The sequence below is a fragment of the Erigeron canadensis genome, chromosome 9, assembly GCF_010389155.1.
Source record: "Erigeron canadensis isolate Cc75 chromosome 9, C_canadensis_v1, whole genome shotgun sequence".
In the NCBI taxonomy this organism is placed as follows: domain Eukaryota; kingdom Viridiplantae; phylum Streptophyta; class Magnoliopsida; order Asterales; family Asteraceae; genus Erigeron; species Erigeron canadensis.
The window spans coordinates 29,420,098-29,445,113 of NC_057769.1; the positions used below are offsets into that span (position 1 = coordinate 29,420,098).

General features: G+C 34.5%; 2 protein-coding genes and 1 long non-coding RNA gene across 4 annotated transcripts; 2 read left to right on the forward strand and 1 right to left on the reverse strand.

The window, feature by feature from the left end:
• The first annotated feature begins 5,113 nt into the window (after nucleotides 1–5,113).
• Nucleotides 5,114–6,626, forward strand: LOC122582540. 2 transcript variants are annotated; one of them, XM_043754947.1, is made up of 2 exons: nucleotides 5,114–5,320; nucleotides 5,512–6,626. In XM_043754947.1, exon 2 carries the CDS (start codon nucleotides 5,521–5,523, stop codon nucleotides 6,052–6,054), a length of 534 nt encoding a protein of 177 aa, XP_043610882.1. In that variant the 5' UTR covers nucleotides 5,114–5,320; nucleotides 5,512–5,520; the 3' UTR covers nucleotides 6,055–6,626. The 2 variants fall into 2 exon arrangements, with proteins under 2 accessions (XP_043610882.1, XP_043610881.1); XM_043754946.1 differs by having other exon boundaries at nucleotides 5,565–6,626.
• A 448-nt stretch (nucleotides 6,627–7,074) lies between these two features.
• On the forward strand, nucleotides 7,075–10,589 carry LOC122582542. Its single transcript, XR_006321196.1, has 3 exons — nucleotides 7,075–7,100; nucleotides 7,578–7,906; nucleotides 10,342–10,589. It is a non-coding gene; the product is annotated as an uncharacterized LOC122582542 (long non-coding RNA).
• A 1,753-nt stretch (nucleotides 10,590–12,342) lies between these two features.
• LOC122582541 (multiple organellar RNA editing factor 5, chloroplastic/mitochondrial-like) lies at nucleotides 12,343–13,891 on the reverse strand. Its single transcript, XM_043754948.1, has 4 exons — nucleotides 13,604–13,891; nucleotides 13,190–13,278; nucleotides 13,041–13,097; nucleotides 12,343–12,662 (listed from the first exon to the last, which is right to left on the reverse strand). The coding sequence occupies exons 1-4, from the start codon at nucleotides 13,861–13,863 to the stop codon at nucleotides 12,616–12,618; spliced, it is 453 nt and encodes a 150-aa protein (XP_043610883.1). The 5' UTR covers nucleotides 13,864–13,891; the 3' UTR covers nucleotides 12,343–12,615.
• Nucleotides 13,892–25,016: the final 11,125 nt, after the last annotated feature.

Sequence of the window (25,016 nt, forward strand, 5' to 3'; positions counted from 1 at the left end):
TAGATGTATATTTTCTCCTCTATTGTGGTAAATGAAAGCCGTTACCTTAGGTTACATCGAATCATTTCGTTTTTAAAACTTCGCTAGTTCTTCCTGGCCAACATAGGTTTGTTGTTCAAAACAGAAATCAGACCAAAGTTTATTTCCTTTTTGTGATTACCCTAACTTTATCATGAAAGTTTCCAGACATGGAATCCATAGTATCTGCAGTATGGATTTTGTTGCAAATTTCGTGAAGGTATCTGAAGCTGCAGTTAGTAAAAACCGTAGTACTATTATTGTCCCTGCAGGGAACACCAGAGATGAAGGTTGGATTGCATTCAAGAACATCTTGGAAGAGATAACTGAAGCGTCTAAGTTTTTTGTTCTACCCGATCAACAAAATACCAAAGTGACTAGGCTGATCAGAAGAAGTTCTTCGTTGATATTGGAAGCAACAACAGGGGCCATACAAGCTTATCTCAGTCCATTACTGATGAGGAAATCTCACCACCTCCAATTACCTTAGCCAATTATCAGATGTACAGTACTCCAATCAAGATGAGGCCGTGACAGAAGTTACTCCATCAGCCTTAATACCTAGGGTGGCTGTTTCTGAAATGCAAATCACAAATTCACTTGAAAAGTCCAAAACATTGGTGTTTTTGAAAGCGTGTACTCATTATGTGACTTTGTTCGATCATTTTCAAAGAGAGTTGTTCAAGAAAGGAACTGTATCATTGCTGATGAGAGTGGATCTGGGAAAACTTCGACATAGCCTGCACCAGTGATCCAATGTATTAGACATGATGAACTTCAAGGTCTTGCTAAGTTCTTACCTCAAGGTCCTCGAGTTGTCATATTGGATGCTAAACTAATTGATAAAGGCTTGCAGTATATAGAATGTAGGGAAGAGCATGTGGATATAACTATTAAGAGTAAAGAACTATAACAATTTTGAGCAAGAGTTCTTGGAGAATAGTGCTTTTGAGTACCATGAGCATAAACATCCCGAATTTGTTAGTGTTTTTTGTTCTATGGAGTCGAAGCGTGTGTTCTTGAGGTTTTTTGGCTGCATTGATGACCTTTCATTGCTGGGTGAAAAATCGGATATCTGTCTTGCTATGGCCATAGAGAGAATGCAAAGAATCCAAAATCTTGCAACTTCTCAGCTTTGGAGTTTAATGGATAACCTCTTGAAGAGCAACAAACATTTCAAAATATTACATACAATATAGCAGCGTCATAGAAGGAACTCGTTTTTATGAAAAGATCAGAAGTAGAAGACATTTGTAGAACGACAGACTTACTTCCAGAATATAGCTCGATGGAGACTACTATGGAAGCTCTTGAATCTGGTGCCACTGACCCTGCTAGTCTACTTGAACAACTCGAGCTTGAAATTAAAGAAGTTAAAGAGGAAGCTCATAGCAGGAGAGATATATTTGCGAAAGTTGAGAAGTGGATGGTTGCATGCGAAGAAGAGTGTTTGCTTGAGGAATATAACAATGATGACAATCGTTAAAATGTTGGACCGGGTGCTCGTTTGACTCTTAAGAGTGCAGAAAAGCATCGAGCTTTGGTAAAAGAATTTCCAGGAATTGTGGAAGCATCTTCTGTTAAAATGATAATCTTGAAAGTAAAGGTTGAAGATAAAGAAGCTGAGATCAATAGATTAACGCAATATAGCACAGCAAAAGAAATAACAAAAGAGTTGCTGATGATTTGAATTGTCAACTAACAACTAATGGGCAGGAGGCTTGGCTGATGAAAGTGTACTATTACGGATTGATGGTGGTTTGGCAAAAACCGAAGAGAAGCTTGAGAACAAGTGGATATTCCAGATTTCAATTTTTGAGGACAAAAATGTTGTTAAGGGGAGGATATTGTTACATATAAGATGTAGTTAATGGGTTGTAAATAGTTTAAGGACATATAGCAAGTAACGGAATAGTTGGAGGGTTAAGAGTGTCGTCCTTGTGACTAAAGTCGTTGGAGGTCGTTGTAGGCAGGTATCACTAGTATAATTGTAATCATCGCATGAGGATACAGGCTTGATTTAATAGTATTTTTCCTCTTCTTCTCTCAAATTCTATCAAATTTAGCCTGTTATACATAGCTATAGTCATCTTATGAATTACCCGATGGTTTTTTGAATTGTTTGGTGATTTGTCAGTTAGGGTGGTGCATGATAATATAGGAAAATGATCAGAATCATAATCACTGTCATCAAAATACACTTTGCCTCTCTAGGATGTCCGGGAGTGGGGGGTGGGGGGCATGGGTGTATAACAGTGTTGTCAAAGGCGGGCGAGGCGCACCTCCAGCGCCTGAAACCCTAGGCCCAAGTCCACCATGAAAAAGGCGGTCAACGATGGTCAACTGTGGTTGTCAACGTTGGTCAAAATGGTCAAATGGGTCAAGGTTCGACCAAATCATTCAAGATCCGGACAAATCATGGCTAGATCTAATGTTTTCCGGCCAAAATGAGTGACCATAGTCGTTTAAGAAGATAAAAGAAGAGTGAAAATAAAATTATGATATTTTTTGTATATGTTTATAATAATTGAAGTTTTTGGTTGAAAAGTTTATATTTTTTGAATGATATTTGGTTTATAACTGACATCTGACTATCATTTTTCATTATATATAAATATTTTATATTTATTTACTTAGTGTGCTTTTTTTTTTTCAGGCGTGCGCTTTTTTCGCGCCTCTCGCCTTCGGCTTAATTGGGGTCTTTGCGCTTTGAGGTCGCCTTCGCTTTTAACAACTATGGTGTATAATATCGGTTTCTGTAAGATGCGTGATTTTCCGATTCTTTCCTTGCGGTAAAAGAGGAGTCTATAAGAAAGTACTTAAAGTTCTTTCAATATAACAATAGTTGATTTATTTCTTTTATACTGTATGTTTTTGAATGATTTACTAATGCATCAATCTATGTTTCCTGGGTTCTTGATGCAACTAGTAACGAGTGTCCCCATGGATCGCTTCTTGCTGAGATAGCAATTGCAATAGCTTCAATAAACTGGTATGAATGATTTATATGTGTATTTCTTCCATTACAGACAAAAAACTAAATGTTGTTATTTGCAACATAGAAGCTTATTTCTTGTTATACATATGTGGTCATATGTACCAGATGATCATGACAGTGATTTGCAAGCATACCAATGATAAGGGGAAAATTTGCCGCCACGTGTACAAGGTTTAAAGCATTCATATGTGAATTACGTCCCTATATGTTGGCGAAATGGGTGGGTTGGGTAGAAGGCACGTGGAAATGGGCTTGCTCAGAGATGAGTAAACCTTTTTGTAGGAACCAAATCAGGTTTTATGAACCTTTTGTGTCACCCCATTGTTTTTAGACTGATTAATTAGCCTTTCATTAAATACAACGAAATCGATATTATTTCAGACTTCCTGTAATCATCTATTTCTATGCATTTAAATTATCTAGGAGGTTTTATGCATTTAAAGTATTCTTTAGGCAGCTTTCTTACCACTCCTTAGTTCCTATACCCACATGATCTGCTAGATGTAACGTTTACCCCAATTGACCCACTCACACATATCTTGATTCTCTCTAAGATTTTAAACTTAAAACCAGTTTTTCTTATGTCCAATCGTTAATAAATACGGAGTAACATAACCATGGTTTGTCTTATTTGCTTTTGCACCAGGTTTGACCGTTCTAAATGGTTTGGAGCGTGTAATAGCTGAGATTAGGGAACATGCTTATTGTTTACTAAAGGGATAAACACTTTTCAACCAATTCACGAAAATAGGAGTGATCTTTAAAAGTTTTGTTTTTTAGAAATGAACTTTCATTTATTACCGGAAATAGAAATATTTGACACGTGGACAAGGTGACGTGGACATTTTTTTGATTATATGACATTTTTAATGACGTGTCATTCTTTATAACACAGAAAATAGAAAGGGCCTTTCAAACAATACGAAAATAGCAATGACCTTTAAAAGTTTATTTTTTAGCAATGAACTTTAATTTATAGTCGGATTACTAGAACACCTCGTCGGTGTTGGATGTTGAGATGGTTTTTTCTTCGATTTCTTCAACTAACTTAGAAACCGTCGACAGTTTGTTCGAGTTTGAGAAAACCTCTGGACCTTCGCCATCTGGATCTATCTCATGTGCGGACAAACTCTTCTTAAACGAACCAAATCTGGCCTATGAAACTCTCGTCGCACCTGAACATCCGCAGGATCTCTCTCCGACGAAAACAAATACGTTTTGACATCTAGTTTTAGAGATTTTAAAACTCGAGATAGACGAAGAAGATATAGATCTATGTCTCCTTTATGATCTTCATACACAACTTCTCAATGCTTGAAAATGGAAGAGACACAACAAAAATAAATGAAAAGAAGGTGAAATTAGCTTCAGAATATAATGACGAGAAAAAATACCTTGTCGGAATCGAAACTGAAACGAAGCCATTTTGAGAGGAAATGACATGAGTGATAAAAATTAAATAGTAAATAAATAAAATATAATGTCACGTCATTAAAAAATGCCACGTAATAAAAAATGTCTACGTGTCAAATGTTGCTATTTCTGGTAATAAATGAAAGTTCATTTCTAAATAACAAAACTTTTAAAGGTCACTGCTATTTTCGCGAATTGATCGAAAGGTGCTTTCTATTTTCTGCCGTTACGGTATATTTATGTCTCTTGGAAACTTATTGCGACATTTTTAATGCCTTGTGGCTCTAGTGAATGCTAATGAAAAAGTACAGTAAGTTAGGCAAAAGGCAGCAGCCAATTGCGACAAGTGAGTTCCTTTTGGTACATAATTGTAGAAAATGTGTGAATATTATCAAATATTTAAAATGCTATTTAATACGCTAAAATAAATAAGCAATGAACCAATCTATTTGGACCAGAAACGAACCATCAATATATTTTACTTATTTATTGATTTAAACTTTCCTCTAAGGTAATCTGGTTTGGTGTTACATAACAAATAAAGTGGTGTTAGTTTCAGCATATTGTAATAGTGCAGGGACTGATAGTGTTAGAATTGTAAGTTTGTAAGTTGAGGACGGTTACTAGCAGATGGCTATATAATGTGTAATCTACCTCATCTGGATATTAAGCTTGAATATTGATACAAAATCTCCTCTTCTTCTCTGAATTTCTTCTTCTGAGTAATTCTACTCGTAACAGTGGTATCAGAGCCGTCGATTCTCCGACGAGCTTTCGCTTCCGGTTACACCTCCGATTGAGATTCCGGCTAGTCCTCCTAAAATCAATGGCTGTTAGAACTCTTGATTCGATTCCTTTTTCGCGAGCCTCTGATTCTGATCACTTTCTCAGGTGAACCTTCCTTCTCTGGTGACCTATCCTTTATTAAAAAAAAATCAGAAAAATTTCTCCAAATTCTTCATAAATTCTCCAAATTCAACAATAATCCACATTAGTTCTTCACAAATTCGTCTCAATTACTTGAATTCATCAGTAATCCACTTTAATTTCACAAAATTTTTTTGAAATGAATTACAATTCAGTATAAATCAATGGCGGCTGATAACTTCTTACAAACTAAGGAGTCGTTGCACAGTTTACAACTAGCACTCGCACGTGTAGCAGCAGATGTGGCAAGAATACAAAAAGAATTTTTGATGCTGCAAGAATCTTCCAAGGAAATAGCGGATGAGTTTTCTAGTTCAGAGGATACACCTGAATTGGAAGGTATACATTCTGAAATTGAATCCTCTTCTTCATTATATGGTGCTGTTACTAGCTCAACAGGTTTTGTGAATTCAGATGAAGTTAATTTGGAAATTGAGATTAGTGCATCTAAGGTGTTTGATGAAATGCCTGACCGAATTAGGAATGAATTTGAGACTCAATTTAGTGACATATATATTTGTGAGACAATTTTAAGAGAAATACATGAACAGAATGTTGATATTCAAGAGGTTCCTAAGTATGAAAAAGATAATACTCTAATTGTAAATATTGATGTGATTATGGATGATAGTAGTAATCTTAAAGTTGTGAATAACAGTGTGATTTTGGATGATAGTAGTGATCTGGACTTTTGGTAATTTAAGAATGCAATCGGTGTTGCTAGTCAAGATGTGTTGGTCAAGGTTAGTTGTGTTGAGGTTATGAAATTCCAATTTTTCAGTGATATTGTGTGTTTTGTTGATTTTTGGGGACAAAAATCCCATAAGGAAGGAGTATTAGGTATTACTTGTATAGTTTTGGAAATGGAATCCTTTGGTTGGAAACCGGGGTGGCTACATTGTTCAAAAGATGTAGAGGAAGTCAGTGATGGTGTTGCTAGTATAGTTGTGTAAATAGGATCTTTTGGATGGAAACCCGGTTGGATCACTAAGATAGTTACTAGAGAGGTGTTGTTAGAGATGGTTGATGCACACAAATCTGGACTAATCAATGGCAGTGAGAATGGATTTATGGTTAGTATAAATGTGGTAGTGGAGGTTTATGGCAGTATGATTGTTGATGATAGATATCAAATTGACATCATTAATGAGTTCAGTGAAAAGGCACAAGCCTGTGTTGTTGTTGGAAATTCGATCCACAATAATACTTCATGTGTTGGAAATGAGTGTTGGCTGATTTGAGTGGGAGTCAAGGAAATCAAATGGTTTAAGGGAAGTGACTGTTCAGAATTATTCTGCATATATGGTCCTAAGGCACAATGTGTCAAAGCTTTGAAGTTACTAGACTTAGTCGTTTATGAGTTTAGGGACTGTGTTATCACACAAAGCGAATGGGATCATTTCTATGATGAACAGCAGCAACAGGTTAAGGAAAAACAAGATGCTGAAACAAGTGTTATAGTTATTGAATTTCCATCAGCAGATAACGTAAAACCAGAATATGACCAAAAGGTTTCTGAAAAAGATGGTGCCTTCAAGGGTTTTGGTGGGTCAGAGTGTAAGTCTTTGCAGATTAAAGAATCTGATAATGAAATAGAGTGTGACATAACTGAATGTGTGACCAAAAGACAAGACTGTGGTAGGAAAGAATTGCTCTTGCATATTGTAATAGTGCAGGGACTGAAAGTGTTAGAATTTTAAGCTTGTTAGTTGAGGACGGTTACTAGCAGATGGCTATATAATGTGTAATCTACCTCATTTGAATATTAAGCTTGAATATTGATACAATCTCTTCTTCTTCTCTGAATTTCTTCTTCTGAGAAATTCTACTCGTAACATTTGGTAACCAGTTAAAATGATGACATGTGTGTAGATGTATACTTTTTTTCTCTATTGTGGTAACTAAAGCTGATTGTCTTGGGTTATATTGCATCAATTTATTTTTAAACTTCAGCCATTTTTCCTGACCAAAATAGGTTTGTTGTTCAAAACAGAATGAGACCAAAATTTATTTCCTTTTTGTGATTACCTAACTTTCTCATGAAAACTTTCCAGACATGGATCCATGGGATATTCAGAATGGAATTTTGTGACTGTCATCATTTTTTTTATTTATGTGCAGTTTGTTATGAAAGTAACCAATAGCATACTTAATCACTGGAAAATTATCATCTTAGTCTTTTAGTTTGTGATGAGATTTGTAACCATAACATTCCAATCAGGTTTCACAACACGTCAGGTAGTGCTAACTACAGGCGTGGATTGTATGCTGGTGTGGAGGGTTTTCATCATGATTAATACGAAGGCCATTATCGAAGTACCGAAGTAGACACAGATACCGTAATGGGTATGGGAGGGAAAGAGAATGGGGTGATGACAAATATGGTAGTCGTGATGGAGATCGTTATGGTGAAGTGCGATATGGCTGAGATTGTTATAGAGATGCGAATGTCCATGGTAGAAGAAGTTCTGATGGTGACAACTACGTCCGAAGAAGTAGAAGCTCTGATAGACACCGGGGGCTTATGAAATAAGGACCATATTCTTCAAGGTATCAGTATATTCTTTGTTTTATTGCACTAAAGGTCTAAAGCTAATGTAGTTTTAAGATTAATGACAAGATACAGGGGTTGTGAATATGGGCAGGTTGGGTATGGATTAGTACATGTTTTGGTTATAGCAAATAGTTCTGATGCTGTCAGTTTGGGTTGACCCAAAACAATTTTTTTCCAAAATTAGTTAAATATTTTTGGTGAGTGATTAGAATGTTAATTATATAATAATAATTTTATTTTTATTTTATTAATTATAGTGATCAAGGTGGATTTATGTATCTATACTCCATTAATAAGCAAACTACCCCACCCCCCTTTTAACACCTCTACCTTTAAAGTGTCTTTTATGCCCTCCTAATTTACACTACCCTATTTTTTCTCCATCACGCTCATTACACACACATACGTTCATCCGATTTCCGATTTTCTCTCCCTCCCCCCTTCTCTGATTTTCTCCCCCCATAAACACCATCCACCACCGCCCCAAATACCACCATCCACCGCCGCAATCCACCTTCTATGTACGCTATCCCCCATAAACACCATCCACCACCGCCCCAAAAACCACCATCCACTGTCGCCGGCTTATTTTTTTTCTTTTTCATCACCGCCGCCCCACAAACCACCATCAAACCACCGGCGTTTTTTTCTTATTCCCCGCTGCATCGCGCGGGTACAACGCTAGTATAATACATTTTAGACAACTTTTAACGCATGAGATCCATTTAAGCAAATTCTAAGTGAATATTGGGCGCCTCTGTCTATATGTAACATGCCATTCTCATAGAATCTGTGGATCCATTTAATGAAAAGAGGCATACGGAATGAATGCACAAGGGCTAAAAAATAAATTTATGTTTAAAAATTACGCTTGCTACTCTGCTAGTTGATTGTTCATTATTAATATGCTCCACCTTTTTCATGGCAAAATGAATAACTGAGTCTTGTGAGATCATATCTCCTTAATCCTAAGAAAGTTGTACTTTTAACATGAACATAATCTTTTATGACTAAAATGCGCTTTAGTTAATGCGGTTGTTTCATGAGAAGTTGTAATCTGTAATTATTGAAGGGCTAATTGATTGGAAAGTACCTTAACTTGTCACGAAATCCTGTTTTAGGATCAAACTTTTAAAATGTCTATTCGGGGATTCAAACCGGTAAAAACTTCTATTTAGGGCCCGCGATCAAGAGCCGGTTATCTTTTCTTTTTTATTTTATTTTCTATTTTTATTATTGCTTATGTGGATATTCCATATCATTAAATCATATTTAATCATTTTCATTTGCACTTGCAGCACTTGCAGACCAAAAAAAGGTGTTAGCTTGTTTAATTAATCCCAATTCCACATAATTAACTTGTTTTATTGCCAATGAATCCCTCACAAAGCAGTGAAGAGAAGAAACATCACAATACAATTTGCACCTGGACACATGAAACTTAGCATCACAATATACTTCAACAATCTTATCATCATCATCTCCACACATACACACACACCATCATCAATCATCATCACCATCTGTCCATCTCCTTCCCAGCCTTCACCCCCACAATTCACCACTGCCACCACCACAACCGTGGCCGGCCCAACAAATGCCAGCACCATCATCCTCGCTGGCCCAACCCCTGCCACCACAAACCACCGTTGCCACCACCATAATCACCGCCGTCGGCCCAACCATCATCACCATCATCCCTTTCCCTCTTGTTATCTTTCTTCTTCCCTTTCTTTCCTGATTAATATTAATATTGGGGATGGAAACCCACAACAAATGGTGGGTTTTCGTTTATTTCATGAGATCTCAATTTAATGAGATTTCATAGATTGTATCATATATAAATTTGAATAATTATTGTTTTATTGATAAGATTTTTTGTTAGAAAAATTGAAATTTAGGAATGATATTATTTGTTGAGTGATTATTTTGGGGAGTGATAAAAGATCTAATCTAAACACATATACATGTGTATATGGATATCTTTTGGGGAAGAGATTGTGAAGACATGAAATATGAAAATCTATGATGATTATCAGTATACTGAGCATACATATAGATTTACAGGTATGTATGTACAGATTGAATTGATTGGGTTAATTGGGGTCCTAAGGTGTACACATAGTTGCCATATAAGCAATGACCTGCTCCACATCATCATTTATCCGGTACACTCCTTAAATAGAAGTTTTTACCGGTTTGAATCCCTTGAATTGACATTTTAAAAGTTTGGTCCTAAAAAAGATATTCGGGACAAGTTAGAGTACTTTCCAAACAAATAGCCCATTATTGAATTGGTCGCGGAACTGACAGTTTGTAGTCAATAATCTGGTTCTACCTATCATATCGAACCTATGGGAGATCAACCTAGATCATTCTAGATTTTCATTTTGCTAATTATTTATCATTTTCTTTTTATGTTTGCAAAAAGTTTTATGCAGGCTCGTTTAATGATGCTAAAGGAAGCATAAAATATGATCCACATTTATTTTTGTTTGTCTTATTGCGGAGAAAGCAACAAGATAGGTGATGGTCAATCTCAGGAAGAAAGGTAATTTGGTTTTACATTTTGTAAACTGTATTGCACTTGTCCATCAAGTTTTTTCGTACTTAGAATCTTGAATGAAATTATCAAAAACATAGATACACACACATTGGCACATTGCACGGATTGTTATCATTGCCCTAGTTGTATTCTGTAAAACTTTATGATATGGTAGACATTTTGAGCGGAAATATTCTGAACAAAATCTTGAGGTGCCTTTTAGTGATATAGATCCTGTGGATAGCGGACGTAGTCCCATTTATAGTGAGGTAAGAATTGTAATCTACCTAGATCAATGGAATCTCATTGATATATTAAGTTGCATCTCGTCTGATATATTACTATCCGAAGGGATGGAGAGACATAATCTGGATGACTGCATCTCCCTCTGTAACCGCAAGTCAGGAAACCATAGTTTCTGGCAATCCTGCTGTTGCTCTACAGTTGGTAGCACCTATGCCACATCCAGTACCAGTAGGCATCTACTTCTCACAAGGAAACTAATGTGTTTGATGAATTTGATCCCCGGGTTTCATTTGGTTCATTTACAGGACCATCCATTGCTACCATTTCTATTTTCTATTATCTGTGGCGGTTTTCTGAAACCTGAATATACACTTAATATTTTGGTATCAACTATCAACAACAATGGCACCACCAACAACCAGTGGTACGGAGACAGATTTATTCCTCTCTTTGAATAAAATGGCTCTCCTACCGGTTTCAGTTGCAACTTCTGAACCCAATACTTTACAAACTCAAATCCTCCAGCCAGTCAAACCTTTGTTGCTACTGTATCTGCAGCACTAGGTGGTTCTGGGTCAAGTGTGTTTCAAATACTCCCTAAAAGTAAGGAAGTCCTTTTCTTGACTTGGCCTGTGTTCATTATACCTACCCCTTTTTTAAGAACTGAAGTACCTAAAGTTCCCTGTTTTTCTTGGTAGAAAAACTAACATGGTACCCGTGTGTCACGGCTTAAAGATTTACAATGCACATGTTGATAACTTATAATGTGTACTCGTATTCTAGCTACAACACCGATAATATACTAATTAAAACACCAACTGCAATGCATAATCAATCAAAATTATTATAAATAATAAAAATCTGAAAAAAACTATTTCTTCTATTTTATCGAATAAAAATTGTTTATTCTATATGCAATATGTCTTTGGGTCTAAATTAGGTTTTAGAACAAAAGACCAAAAAGCAACGCAGTCCACTGATAAACTTTGAATAATGTTGTGGCAGAAGATCTTCAAACTTATCAGATGGGGGCCAGCCCTTCACTTCAAAATCGATGGCCGTACATGAATATTTGTTGTAAGTGCCTTTAACATGAAACCAGTTAAGATAACATATGCAGATCACTCGACGTTCGCAAATAATTCACACCTTTAAAAAATATATATGTATATACACAAGTTTTTTCCAAACATCTCATAATGCCACATTGACTTGATACTCATTCATTATATGAAAACAGTATTTTAAGATTTAAAATGAAGTTGAAAAACAAGAATTTTTTAAGATTACATGTCCATAACTAAGACGGGCAATAATCATTTTGTTATATTCACGTTGGAAGCCACAATACGCACTAGCTTGTTATAATACTTTAGTTGCATGTTTATCAACTCATTCTTACAATGGCAAATTGCACGAGTTTAATTTTTAAGAGTCGCATTTTTTAAGAAATTATTAGTAATGATGTATGGCATCATGAGAAGTCACGAATGTGAATAATTCATGTAATATTAGTTGTTTGCAAACATACCTAGCTTTGATGTACTAAGGAGGATGAATAAATATTCGTTACATTTGATTTATAACTCAGCCTGGAAATAACCATCATTCTACTTTGGATTTAAGTGAATTGATTCAATATATGTATATGATGATGAAACGCAAGAAATACAACCAAGGGGCCAGAGCAATTACTATTATTTCAAGAAAATATATTGAACTAAGAAGCTTATTTTGACAAAAAAAAAAAAAAAAAAAAAAAGTCTTTCAAAACCGCAACAATCTTGAAAATATATAACTTTTATAGAAATGTTTGACAGTCTAACTGTTGTTTTCATGGGTCAGGCATCATGAGTCCGGGTCATTGTCTAAGGGTACGTCCTCTGCTCTGAGTGTATTCGGCTACAGCTTCCGTCACTTTTTAGGTGAACTAACGATTTCTCCATTCACAAATGCCTCAGCTGAAATTAAGTTCAGGAAAAGCTGATTACGACTAACTCAGGAATCACCGATTTAAATTAGAAATATAGCGAATTGAAAAGTTAGTAAAGCAAAATTGAAAAGTGATGTGCGCTCCCTATGGCTTCCAGGGTGAGCCAACAATGAGGGCATTTGGAGTGGTATTGGAAGTTAAGGCCCCAGTTCATTTCACTAACTATCCTTTGAGTTCAAAATAGTAAATACGATGGAAACAAAAACAAGGTAAAAATATTCTCTGCATTAACATATCTAAAGAAACATACCCGACAAACAAAGAATATACGATGGATGAAAAAACAAGTGTGAAAACAAAATTTAAAAAAAAACAAACAGTAAAATCAAAAAAATAGTCTAAATACCTCCAGATTCATAGTCATCTTTTTTCTCAGGTGCAACTAACGTCACACCGGGTAGTCCTGTGTGAAAAAAAAAGGCATATTGTGACACTTGAAAATCTGAGTAGCACAAAAGTTAATAAAATAGACAAGTAAAAGTACAAAGGAAAAACCTTCAAGCTTATTTGACGTCTCTTTATTAATCTCACATCCAAAACTATCAATATTAACTTTATAAATCTTCTTTTTTGCTTCTTCCTCACTAAAAAGTTTAACAATAGGAAGTTAACTAGAATAATACGAGTAATAATCTAAAAATCAAACCCTAAACGAATTATAAACCGCATACGGAGACCAATTGGGATCGTTGATGAGAATGTCAACGCTTTAGTCAAACAAATTATGTCGATGAAGTCAAAGGAATCTTCTATATATTTATCTGAACAATTGATTTATGAACAAGCAACCGATCGAGTACACTTTCAAATAATAAAAAATTAAAGAAGAAAAACATAAATTGAATCAACCTTGTTAGATAATGCATCAGAATACATATAGAAAAGAAAGATCGAAAAAAAGAATTGGACCTTCCTAAAACCGTAGCAAGGGTTTGAACATAAAAATCAATCATCTGTTGTTTATTGAAACAAACACCACCAGGTCTCTGTCTCTCCATATGAACATGCCAATAATTATAATCATCATTTAAGGATTTGGAGTTGTCGGACAACGGTCGGAGAGAATGTAAGAGAAATATTGGTGATGGCTTGAGGATTTGAGAAAAAGATTTGGTTAACGATGATGATCGGAATTTCAGGACGGAGCGACCTATGGCTGATGCCGTCATTTTGTATATCTATATGAAAAAAATGATGTTAAATATATATATTTACTGCGTGTAGTTTTTTTTAAAACAAATATCTTATTTTTTTATGATTCATTAAATAGATTAGATTTCTTTGTATTCACGTTTTTAATGAGAAAATCCCTTCAATATAATAATATACACAGTATATTTATATTATTATTATATATATAGATTATATATGATGTAGAAAACTTTCTAAAATTTGCTAAAGTAGTTGATCTGTATAACTTTTCACTGCATTACATATTGCATATAGAAAATAAAAAAAGTAGAAGAATTGGGGAGATAAAGAAAGGGGATATTATTAATAAATAAAACATTCCATAAATTTGTATTACAATATGTTTTATAATCATAGGCAACGACATTGAACTTCCTATCCTAGAGATATATACAAGTAAATATCCATTCGATGTTATCTATTACAATAATCCCTCTTAAATATTCACATTTTATTACTCGTATATGTTATCAATATGGTGTTTGTTTTCTTATCAAAACTTTACTAATACATAGGTGAAGGAAAAAGAGTCACTCTCTTATTTCAATACATGTCTTTTACATCGAATATCGATCTTGTATTGTAATTGCTCAATAATTTGCCATAATAATATTAATTGGATTAGCTGGGGTTGAGCTTTTTTTTTTTTTTTTTTTGTTAATTTTGGTTGTTGCTTGAGATCGGATTATTTGAATAGATTTATGGTTATCGGATGGAGATTATATTAAATAAGATTTGGTGATATCTTGTTCTGATCCATATGATTATATGTGGCTCCCGCTTTGTGGTTGCGATTATTTTTATAACGATGGCCTAAATTAGAGTATCTTCAATGCTATGAATTTTATTATGTTCGTGGCACTAGTACGTCATATCGCATCAACATTTTACGAACATTCGTTTTTATATATATAAAAAATTATTATATACTCATAACAAATTTATTTATGTGATAACATCGTTACCACGTACTCATTCTTTTCCATTAGTTCATATATAACCTGTCCTCTATAAACCTTTATGTATAAAAACTTCCACCTCTAATGGGTTATAGATAAAAGTTGCTACTTCAATTACATCTCTAACATAAAGTTCTTGTAAACAGCTCCCAGTAAGGTGCTTTTAGTAGTTAATATCGATAAGAACTTTATACTTTCGATAGATTTTTTCATCGTCACCATTGTGTAAAACTTGGAGTAACACGAAAAAAAGGAGGAAGAAAAATAAAAGAAAGAACTCATCAGATTAAACCCAGTATTTACGGCTTAAAACCTTTTATCCAAAAAATAGATTACATAACGGTCCGAAGACTAATATCAGCGGGTTCAGAAAAGGAATTAATGAATAGTAATATAAGAGTGTTGACAACCCGCCTTTCACTACCAATCACCTTATGTCACCTCACTTTACCACTTACTCACCACTCATCTAAATTTTGTTTACATTCGACCACTCACTTCACAACTCACTATCTGTTTCATTTTTATTTAAAACATAAGTATAACATGAAACATTAAAAAAAAATAATATAAAACATAAATAAAACATACGACATAAAACATTTTATATAAACCTACAAACTACACGGCCACATGTGTTTTGCGCGTAACTCGCATTTGAGGCCGATGATGAAATCTCTGAATGTCGGGTCGGTGATATGCTCGTGAGTATCCACAACGAACTTCATGTCATGGTTGTACTCTTCGCCTTGAAGAACCTGAAATACTCCTCGTCCTTTCTTCTTTTGAACCTCAAATCCCTCCTTCAGTGGACTCGCTTTCTCGGCTGTATAGCTTGATAAGGTATCAAATACTGAACTACGGCTGGATTCTTCACTGGTAACCTTCTTTTTTTTCCCGTTGAGGGTGGAGCAAAAGGAACGTTGAATTCTATTTCTTTGACCCTAGATGGTGGTGTTGGAGTAGTATTGTTGTCGGAAGACTTTCTTTTCAAATTGGAGCTAGACGACTCATTTCTGCCTCCAATATATGATTGCTCTTGCCACTTCGGATTATCTTTCACAATGTTCCACGCCAAGATATGCATAAATGTCTTCTTTTATTATCTCTCAAAAATCTTCATTTGCTTTCATTTGGATATTAAGATCATTGCACCCACTTTGCTTCATACGCGTCTAAAAGATATAAAACATAGAACATATAAAACGGGTCGATATCGACATTGCCAATTTTGTACGTTTTAGGCCCGGTCTAACATATTTCATTTATAAATTTATTTGACCGTGCAACGTACGGGATTTAATCTAGTTTACTACATACTTAAAAGAATACCATCTTTAGACTTGAAAGAAAAAAAACCATGTTTGGATGGCAACAATACCATCTTTAGACTTAAAAGAAAAAACCATGTACTTACATTGATATACCCCGATAATAACTGAAAACAAGATGCAAACAAACATGGCTTTAAGTATGTAGACCTCTGGAGACCGGAGGTTTTGAATTTGAAGACGGCCAGGATTGTCAGATGTAAGATGTGTACAAATACAAGTAGAACACTGTGGAGTAAAAACCGGCAATTTTTATTTTTTTTTGGGTTGTTGTAATGCACACATTATAAAAGTTTAAAGTTAGAAAAAAAAAAATTTCAAAAAAAACAAAAAAACTTTTTGCTTCATTGGAAACCCCTTCTTCTAAAAGTTGTTGCCCTCCATTAATCCCCTCACGTGCATATCAAGTGAACGTATTTCTGTCCATTCTTACCGAAATTATACTTATAATATTATGTTTACCCAGCATATCTCCCTAAATCGATCAATACTCTTACCCCTCAAACTTTGTTCTTTTCCTAACCTCCATGGATGTATCTCCATCACAACAATCCAGATTTTAGTAGAAATCAAAAATTCAAAATTGAACATCTTTGACAACAATATATATTACCTTTCATCTCCATTTATTCCATATTCACTTTTGTTAGAAATTCAAAATAGTGCTTACTTGTATTTCATTATCTTTGTAAATGTGTATATGTAATATAAGGTTGAGGGGGAGCTTATGTATTTACTTAGAGTATAAATACCCCTCAAAGCCTTAACATTTTGTAACCTTTTGATCATACTTGCAAAATATAATTCCAAGCTTTCCAAACACACTTCCCTGTCTCTCTCAATACACACACTAAAACACACACATCCACCATTGTTAATCACCTTACTTCCGCACCCGAACACGAACGATTTCTGGTTTATTACATGTGGTATCAGAGCAAAACAACGTTCTGTTGACGATCCATAACAGATTCATTACATATTCATTGAATTCTGTTCTAATTCTGCTTCTACGTGTTCTAAGAAGCTCTTGCCGCCATTTCTGTTCTTCAACAATAGACATTCAATTTTTGTTCAATTTTCAAGTTTTTGTTCACTAATACATTCCAAATCATATTTCAAAACATTCTGTTAAGTTTCAGAATCAAATTCAAAGTTTTGAGTAAAAATCAAAATTTTCGAAAATTTGATCAAAATTTGATTTTCACAAATAAGTTGATTTGAGATATGGAATTGTTTTTAGGATTGTGCGCGATCATTTTCTGAGCATTTTGATGTTTGGATCACATTCTAATTCTCAAAACTGAGTGAGAATTGATCAATTTTGTATCAAAAACCATAAGTTTTATCTGCTCTGTTTATATGTGCAGGTAATACAAAACGATCTTTGTTGAAGGAACTAAAACGATCTCTTTTAGATCGTTCTAGCTTTGGACCATTTTAAAGTTAAAACGATCTAATTTAGATCGTTCTAGCTTATATAATTCTGTGTGAATTGTGTGGTGTGTGGTTCGTGATTCTGAAGTTGTAGTGTTTGGGAATCACATAATTTCTTGGGTAACTGATCTCCTTGAGATTGGTTTTGCTCAAAAACTTCCAAATCATTGTGCTACTCTGCCCAAATTTTCAAAGTTTTTATACTTAGAAAATTTTTCTCCGAAGTTGTTAAAACGATCTAAATTTAGATCATTCTAACTTTTCATTACAATTCCTTAAAACGATCTCTTTTAAAACATTTTCACTTGTTCTCTTTTCTTTTTTATTTCGTCTTTATTCTTCATTACTTAGAAAATTTTTGTTCTAAAACGATCTAATTTAGATCGTTCTGTTTTCTGTTTTCTACTTGGAATTTTTTTTCAAAAATCTAAAAAGATCTAAATTTCTAACTTCATTTTCTAAATAAATTTTTAATTCAATCATTTTAAATGACAACAATCAACATCAATTCAGACATTTCATCAAGAGAGGTACAAGCGTTCACTCAAACTGATTACTTGTCTCTTCAAACAACAGCTGATACTTTGACAATGCAAAACCATACTTTGAAGACAAATTTGACTATAGCTAAACAAGAGTTTGATAAACTTAATGAAGCTTTTTCTCAACTCTCAATAGCTCATGATGCTCTCAAAGTTAACTATGACTCTTTGAAAGAAATGCATTTGTCAAGTAACAGTTCTCAAGTTGTTTCACCCAATGCACATTTAACCAATAAATGTCATGACCTTGAAAAAACTGTCCATTCACTCAAGCAAACCATTGAGACCTTACGGCTTGAGAAAACCAATGAATGGATAAGAGCAAATGCAAGACAAACAGATGTTGAGTTTCTCACAAACAAAATGAAAGATATGAGACCAAATTGTGAAAAACATGAAAGACAGATTTCTGACTTAAACAGTTCTTGTTTTCTCAAAGGAGTTGAAATTGAAACTCTTCAAAATCAAGTTGAAGATTTGAAAGCAAACATTTTGTTTTATCAAGAGAAAATTTACAAAATAGAACAAAATCCTCTCTTAGATTTCACTGCTTATTACAACAAATCAAAGATTGATAAAACAGAACTTCTTTTTGGTTTAGGTTGTGAGAATCCAACACATTTAGAGAAAATTCAAAACAAGAATTCATCAGACCATCTGAGGATGATTTTGAGTCAGATGATTTTGAAAGACCAAAACCAACTCAAATAAACATTGATTATGTTGCTCTTAATGATTCTTACAAGAAAACTCATAACAGATCAATTTATGAGTTAGAAGAAATAGACAACATTTCAGTGAAACAAAATGAGTCTCAACAAGAGTCTTCCAAATCAAGTTCTCACAGAGCTTATATTCCAACTACCATATTGGAAAAAGAAATTGAAAACCTAAAACAAAAAGTTGAGTCTCAACAAAAGGTCATTGAACATCTGAAAACTCAAGATTATTCCCCAAAGGTAAGTGAGACCACCCCTACCCATATGATGATTAATCATAATTCTGATGATTACTCCACTCCATCAAATGGGAGTGAGAATTCTACAAAAGTATTGCAGGATGATTGCATCTCTTCTAAACAAATTCAAGATATGTCCACAACAATGCTATCATCATTTTTCAAGATTGAAGAAAAAATTCAAGCTTTGAAGACTAAACGTCTTGCTTCTGTCAAAAAGGTACATTCTTTTGAAACCCCTGTGATAACACCAAATGACAAAAGTAAAGTGATTTTAGAGCATAAAATTGAGATTCCTGAAAACTTTAAGGCTAAAGCAAAAGCATTGGTTGAAAAGATGACTACCAAAACTGGTTCTCAATCAAAAAGTCAATCAAAAATTGAAAAAGGAGTTAAAAAACTTTCTTACAAAAAGCCTAAAGTTGAATCAAAGAAGGAATCTAAATCTAAGGTTGCTCCAATGTCATTTTACTCACCCAAAAGTCAGCTTACACCAATTGTCAAAGGAAAAGATGACTTCAAAGGAAAAGACACCATTAAGGTTCATGCTTCATCTGTTTCTAGAACCTCTGCTTTTAAAACTATCTCCAAAAATAGTTCAATATCCAAGATGTCAAAAACTAGTCAAGTTTTTCTCACAAAAGACACATCTAAGGGTATAACTATTTATAGGGATCAGTATGGATGGTTCACTGTCAAAACTCCAAAGAAACAGAATCCCAAATCTTCAAAAAATACCATGATCAATTTTTCTAACCCAACAGGACCCATACAAAAGTGGGTACCAAAAACAACTTAATTTTTCTTGTAGGAAATAAAGGTCTGTGTTACGTATTTCCACTTTGAAGATATTCAACACATGATCCTGGAATGAATTTTTGATCAAAGAAACCATCTCAAATAAGTGCTCATTTCCAATACGCTAACTTGCCTCTGCATGTTTTGTACAAATCCTCTATCTCTCTAATTTCATTCATTATCTGTCAAACATTGATGCTATGTTTACGTGCAATATGTTTTATACCATGCAATGTTTGAGGGGGAGAGAAAGGATAATTCATGAAGTAAGGGGGAGTTTGTATATTTGCACTATTTGATTAGAAACTCATTGTTATTTTAGAAAAACAAAATATAAAAAATAGAAAATTTGAAAATTCACAAGGAAAAATATTTTTGTTTGTTTAGAATTCTGTTATTGAAAAAGCCCAAAACAAGTCAAGCCCAATACCAATCAAACCATAAATGACCCAGATAGCCAAACCCGATCCAATCAACCATACCCGACCCAATTTCTTTTCTTTTTCTTTAAGGAGGGAAAGATTTTTTATTTCTTATCCTATTCACATTTACCGGTAAAATTCTAATTCTCTCACCGAAAATCATCATAAAAATTTTTGTTTCTGATCATCAAAAGAAATTAAGGGTCTTGTTTCAAATCATTCTGTGATCATTTCTTTCTATAACATCATCATCTTTCAATCACATCCACAGGTACTATCTCGATTTGAATGTAAATTTTAGTTTTACAATTTTTCTTGAATTTCTCGATTCTGCTAGTGCTTCTGTGTTAAGTGTGTGAATTAGAAGCATGTTCAGGATAGGTGTAAATGATTACTACATGTTTAAATGCTTTGTTTAATGTTTTTGAAAATTCAAAAACCCTTCCCACCCTGTTCTTGAAAATAAAGTTGATCAGAGAGTGTTTAAATGGATTGATACGTTTCTGTTCAAATAAGTTGTGTAATGATATTGTTAGTTTGACTAGGGATGAATGTTATGCCATGCTCGAGTTGCAGTTTGATCCTTTGAATGTGAATATTGATGCATGTTTGGTTAACTGAAAAGTGTTTGGCAAAAATATTCTACTTTATAGTTGTTCTGATTCTAAAACGATCTAAAATTAGATCGTTTTGATTTCTAAAACGACTTGAAGTAAAATAAGTTTACCATTCACCTTTTATGTTCTATTCGTGATAGTTATTTGTTAAACCCTTGAGACTGAGACCAAAACGATCTAATTTGGATCGTTCTTGGGTCTGAATGCTGTGTGGTTTGAGAATGAAGTTTGGAATTCGAATAATGGGTAACTGAATTCTTATGAATTCGGTTTGCTCAAATCTGATATTTTTAAGTGTAAGGAGAAATCATGAATTTGATTTCACTTTATATCTTTTAAGTATTAGAAACCTTTCAAATAGAAGTGAAGTTTTTCTCAAAATTTTCCAAAACGATCTAAATTTAGATCGTTTCATTTTTCTTCACTTCAAAAGTTTTCAACAAAACCTAAAACGATCTCTTTTAGATCGTTTTATTTTTTTTTTCTTTCTTTCCCATACTTAACATTTTTCTCTCTCTCTCACATGAGAAACTTAAACGATCTCTTTTAGATCGTTTTACTTCCTTTTTCCTATACTTAAACTTTTTCTCAAATAAAGATTTAACACGATCTCTTTTAGATCGTTTCACTTTCAGTTTTCCATACTTTATTTTTTAAAAAGTTTTCAAAACGATCTAAATTTAGACCGTTTCATTTCTTCAACTGAGTCTAATCTAGAACGATCTAATTTAGATCGTTCTGGTTTTCTATACTTAGAATTTTTTTTTCTTTCTTTTCAAATTTTTTAAAATCTTTTATTATTGTGTGGTGTGACAAATTGTTTTGTATGATCATATAATTGTCATATATTTTGAAATATGAGGAATCGAACGCCTTTGTGTACTTTCTTATTATTCTCAAATATATCATACTTATATGATTATATATTATTTTCAAAGTTATATACATATCAAAGTATATAAGAGCACAAAGAATTGATCGCCTTTGTGAACTTCTTTGTAAACTTATATATGAAAAATATGTATTTAACTATTCTGTGTTTATTTTCTCATCACAAATGATTTATAAAGGATACACTGAGTTGATCGCCTTTGTGAACCTCTTTGTATCTTATATAAATTGTCTGTGTGAACCTTGTTATTTGCTATTCAAATATTATTTTTCTGTGTGTGTTAAAAGTTTTATGTCTTAAAACAGAAAATTATAAATATAATGGATCATCAAGAGGAGGTTAGACATGATGAAGAGATTGCCATTAACGAATCAATAGAAGAAATTCTTACAGCCGGAAATTCCATAAATATGAGAAATAATCGATATTTGAATGATCCTTTCAATGCTCCCGACTTTCCAATAATCTCAGCAATCTTCCACAATCATCCTCTTACTCATGCTCTAACAGTAGATGTTGATCTGGCTGAATCATACTTATTTGATATGTGGAGATCCATTATCTTTGTGCAACCACATGATCCATCTTCATCAAGAATTAAATCAAAAGTCAAATCTCCAGAACTTCGTAGACAAGGCTACTTTCAATTCGAACTTCATTCTGGAGAGAATACTTATGACTTCGAGTTCAATCTAGATGATTTCAGAAGATATTTAAGGCTACTAGAAGCAAACTCAAATGGGAAAAATGATTATGATGAATTTGAATCAAATGATGTGATGTTTGCTGCCTTGATATCACTTGGTTATGATGGTCCTCTGACAAGAACAACTGATTTTAAGCTGAAGAAGTTACCAAGAATTTGGTACTATGTGTTTTCTGTGCTCAGCAACTGTTTACATCCATATACAAGAGGAATGGATAACTTAACCCAGACAATGTTGTACATATTCTATGGGTTTGTTTTCAATCAGCACTACGACATTGCTCAACTTCTTTGGGATCAGCTGATAGTAGTAGTAAATGGAAAATTATCTGCACCCAAGAAGTATATTCCTTTCATAAGATTTCTCTCAGCAATTGTCAGAAGTATAATCAGGAACAAGAAGCACATTCCAAGACTTCTTGAGACAGGAAGAGTTGTTATTCATCCATTCAAGTTCGTTAGAGATTCTGGTATCCCTAACTACTCTTATTTGATACCATCATTTTTACTTGATATGGTTTCTGATGCTGATGATGCCAAGAAGGCATATCTGGACTGGAGTAGAACAACAATGGGACCGGAAAGCCTCCTGGTTCCTACCCAAGTTGTACATAGGTCACCAAGTGAGGGGTCTAAGAGGAAAAGAAAAGAGAGTGAGGGTGAATCCAGTTCAGGTAGGCCAAAGAATAAGAAACAACGAGGAGAAATGTTTGTGATAAAGTTGAGTAAGAAAGTACATCAACAAAAGAAGAAGGGAAGTTCAAAGAAAAAGAAGCTGAAAAGAAAAACACCGGTTGAACCTTCTTCTCCAACATCTTCTGAGGATACAATCTCTGAGTCTGGGACTCCAAGACCAATTCGATCACCACCTCCGAAAACCTCAAATATCAGAAGATCACCATCACCAAGAACACCTTCACTACAAAGACACTCTTCACCAATACAAACATCTCCACTTCCAGAAATTCTAACACCAGAACCCCCAACAATGCCTCAATCACAAATTCCAACTCAAATTCCTTCATCAACAATTTCTACACCTATTTTCCTATCTCCTCCACCGACATACTTTCAAGGCCGCAGGAAGTCCATTCCTGTTAATATTAAAAAGAAAACATTCAAAAGATCTCGCTTTGAGTATGATCGTTTCTCCCAGGCTGAACAAGAAGATGTGGCTGATTCTGATAATGATTCATCTGAAAATGAAGCCAATCAATTTGCTGATGATGTAATAGACATCCCAGAGGAACAAGGTGGAAATGAGGGCGGAGTTGAAAATGTTAGAGAGGTTGAGAGGTCCGGGCTAGGTATAAGGCATAAAGAAAACGTTGGCCTTCCATTAGTTCAAACAACATATACTCGCCGGGTTCGACCTAGGATAGAAGACGAGAGCACCCAACTCTTGCACGGTCAAACCTCCACTAGCCATTCGGAAGTCTCTCTACAGACTGACGTCTCATTTTTGCATGGGCAAAATCCACGTACTCCATCCTAGTCTCCTTTAGAGTCTGTGGATGTTGAAGATAAAGAGACATCTGCCCCTCTCTTGACTTTCGATTCTGCACGTCTGTCTAGTACCCCTAGGACACTTACACCGATTGTTATACCATCTGCACATCTAGGTGATGCTGCCGGAACAAACATAGAGAGCTCGGCTTTAGTGCCCTCTCAAGGATTGGTTGGAAGTCCTTCCATTGCTAACATTATGCCAGCTTTGAACGAAGGCACCCGTGTAGCTGAATTGGCTCAACGACAGTTTGAACTCTCTCGAGCTCGAGCAGTTGCTGAAGCTATTCGTGCTTTGGGTTTAACGGTTGATCTAAGTGACACCGGTGTTATGTTTGTCCACTTTCCAAAGGATTCTGGTTGTGAAGCCGAATCATCAACTGTTGTTCAAACTCTTGAACCAACAGGAAATCCTGTGACAATCATGATGTCGTCAGGTCACTTAGTAGAACCACTTGGAACTACTGATGTGTCAGCTTCTATTACTCCTGATACTTCAATTTTTGAATCTCCAGCTGTTGTAATTCTATCTCCGATTGTTCGTAATCTTGTGACTCATTTGGTTGAAGGGATTGAACAAGAACAAGAAAGTGTCTTACGTGCATCCCGATATACCATCACTGGCAAACTTCCAATGACTCAAACTAGTTCTTCACCACGCAGATTGCTTACTGGTGGTGCACTTAGAATTGGCTCATCTGTTAATACTCCAATCTCTACATCATCTACTCATATTTCAACTGTTCCAGCTGTTACTCCTTTGTCATCTCAACCAATCATATCCACACCGCCAATTACTCAATCATCTCCAATTTCATCACCAACACTCCCAGAAATTCCAACTTCTTCAACTCAACAATCATTTCCTGATCCTGATTCTCCTGATTCTTCATCAAGTTCTTCATCTTCATCGGATTGTGATCTCAGTGATACCTATTTGAATGATTTTACTGCTAACAGGCT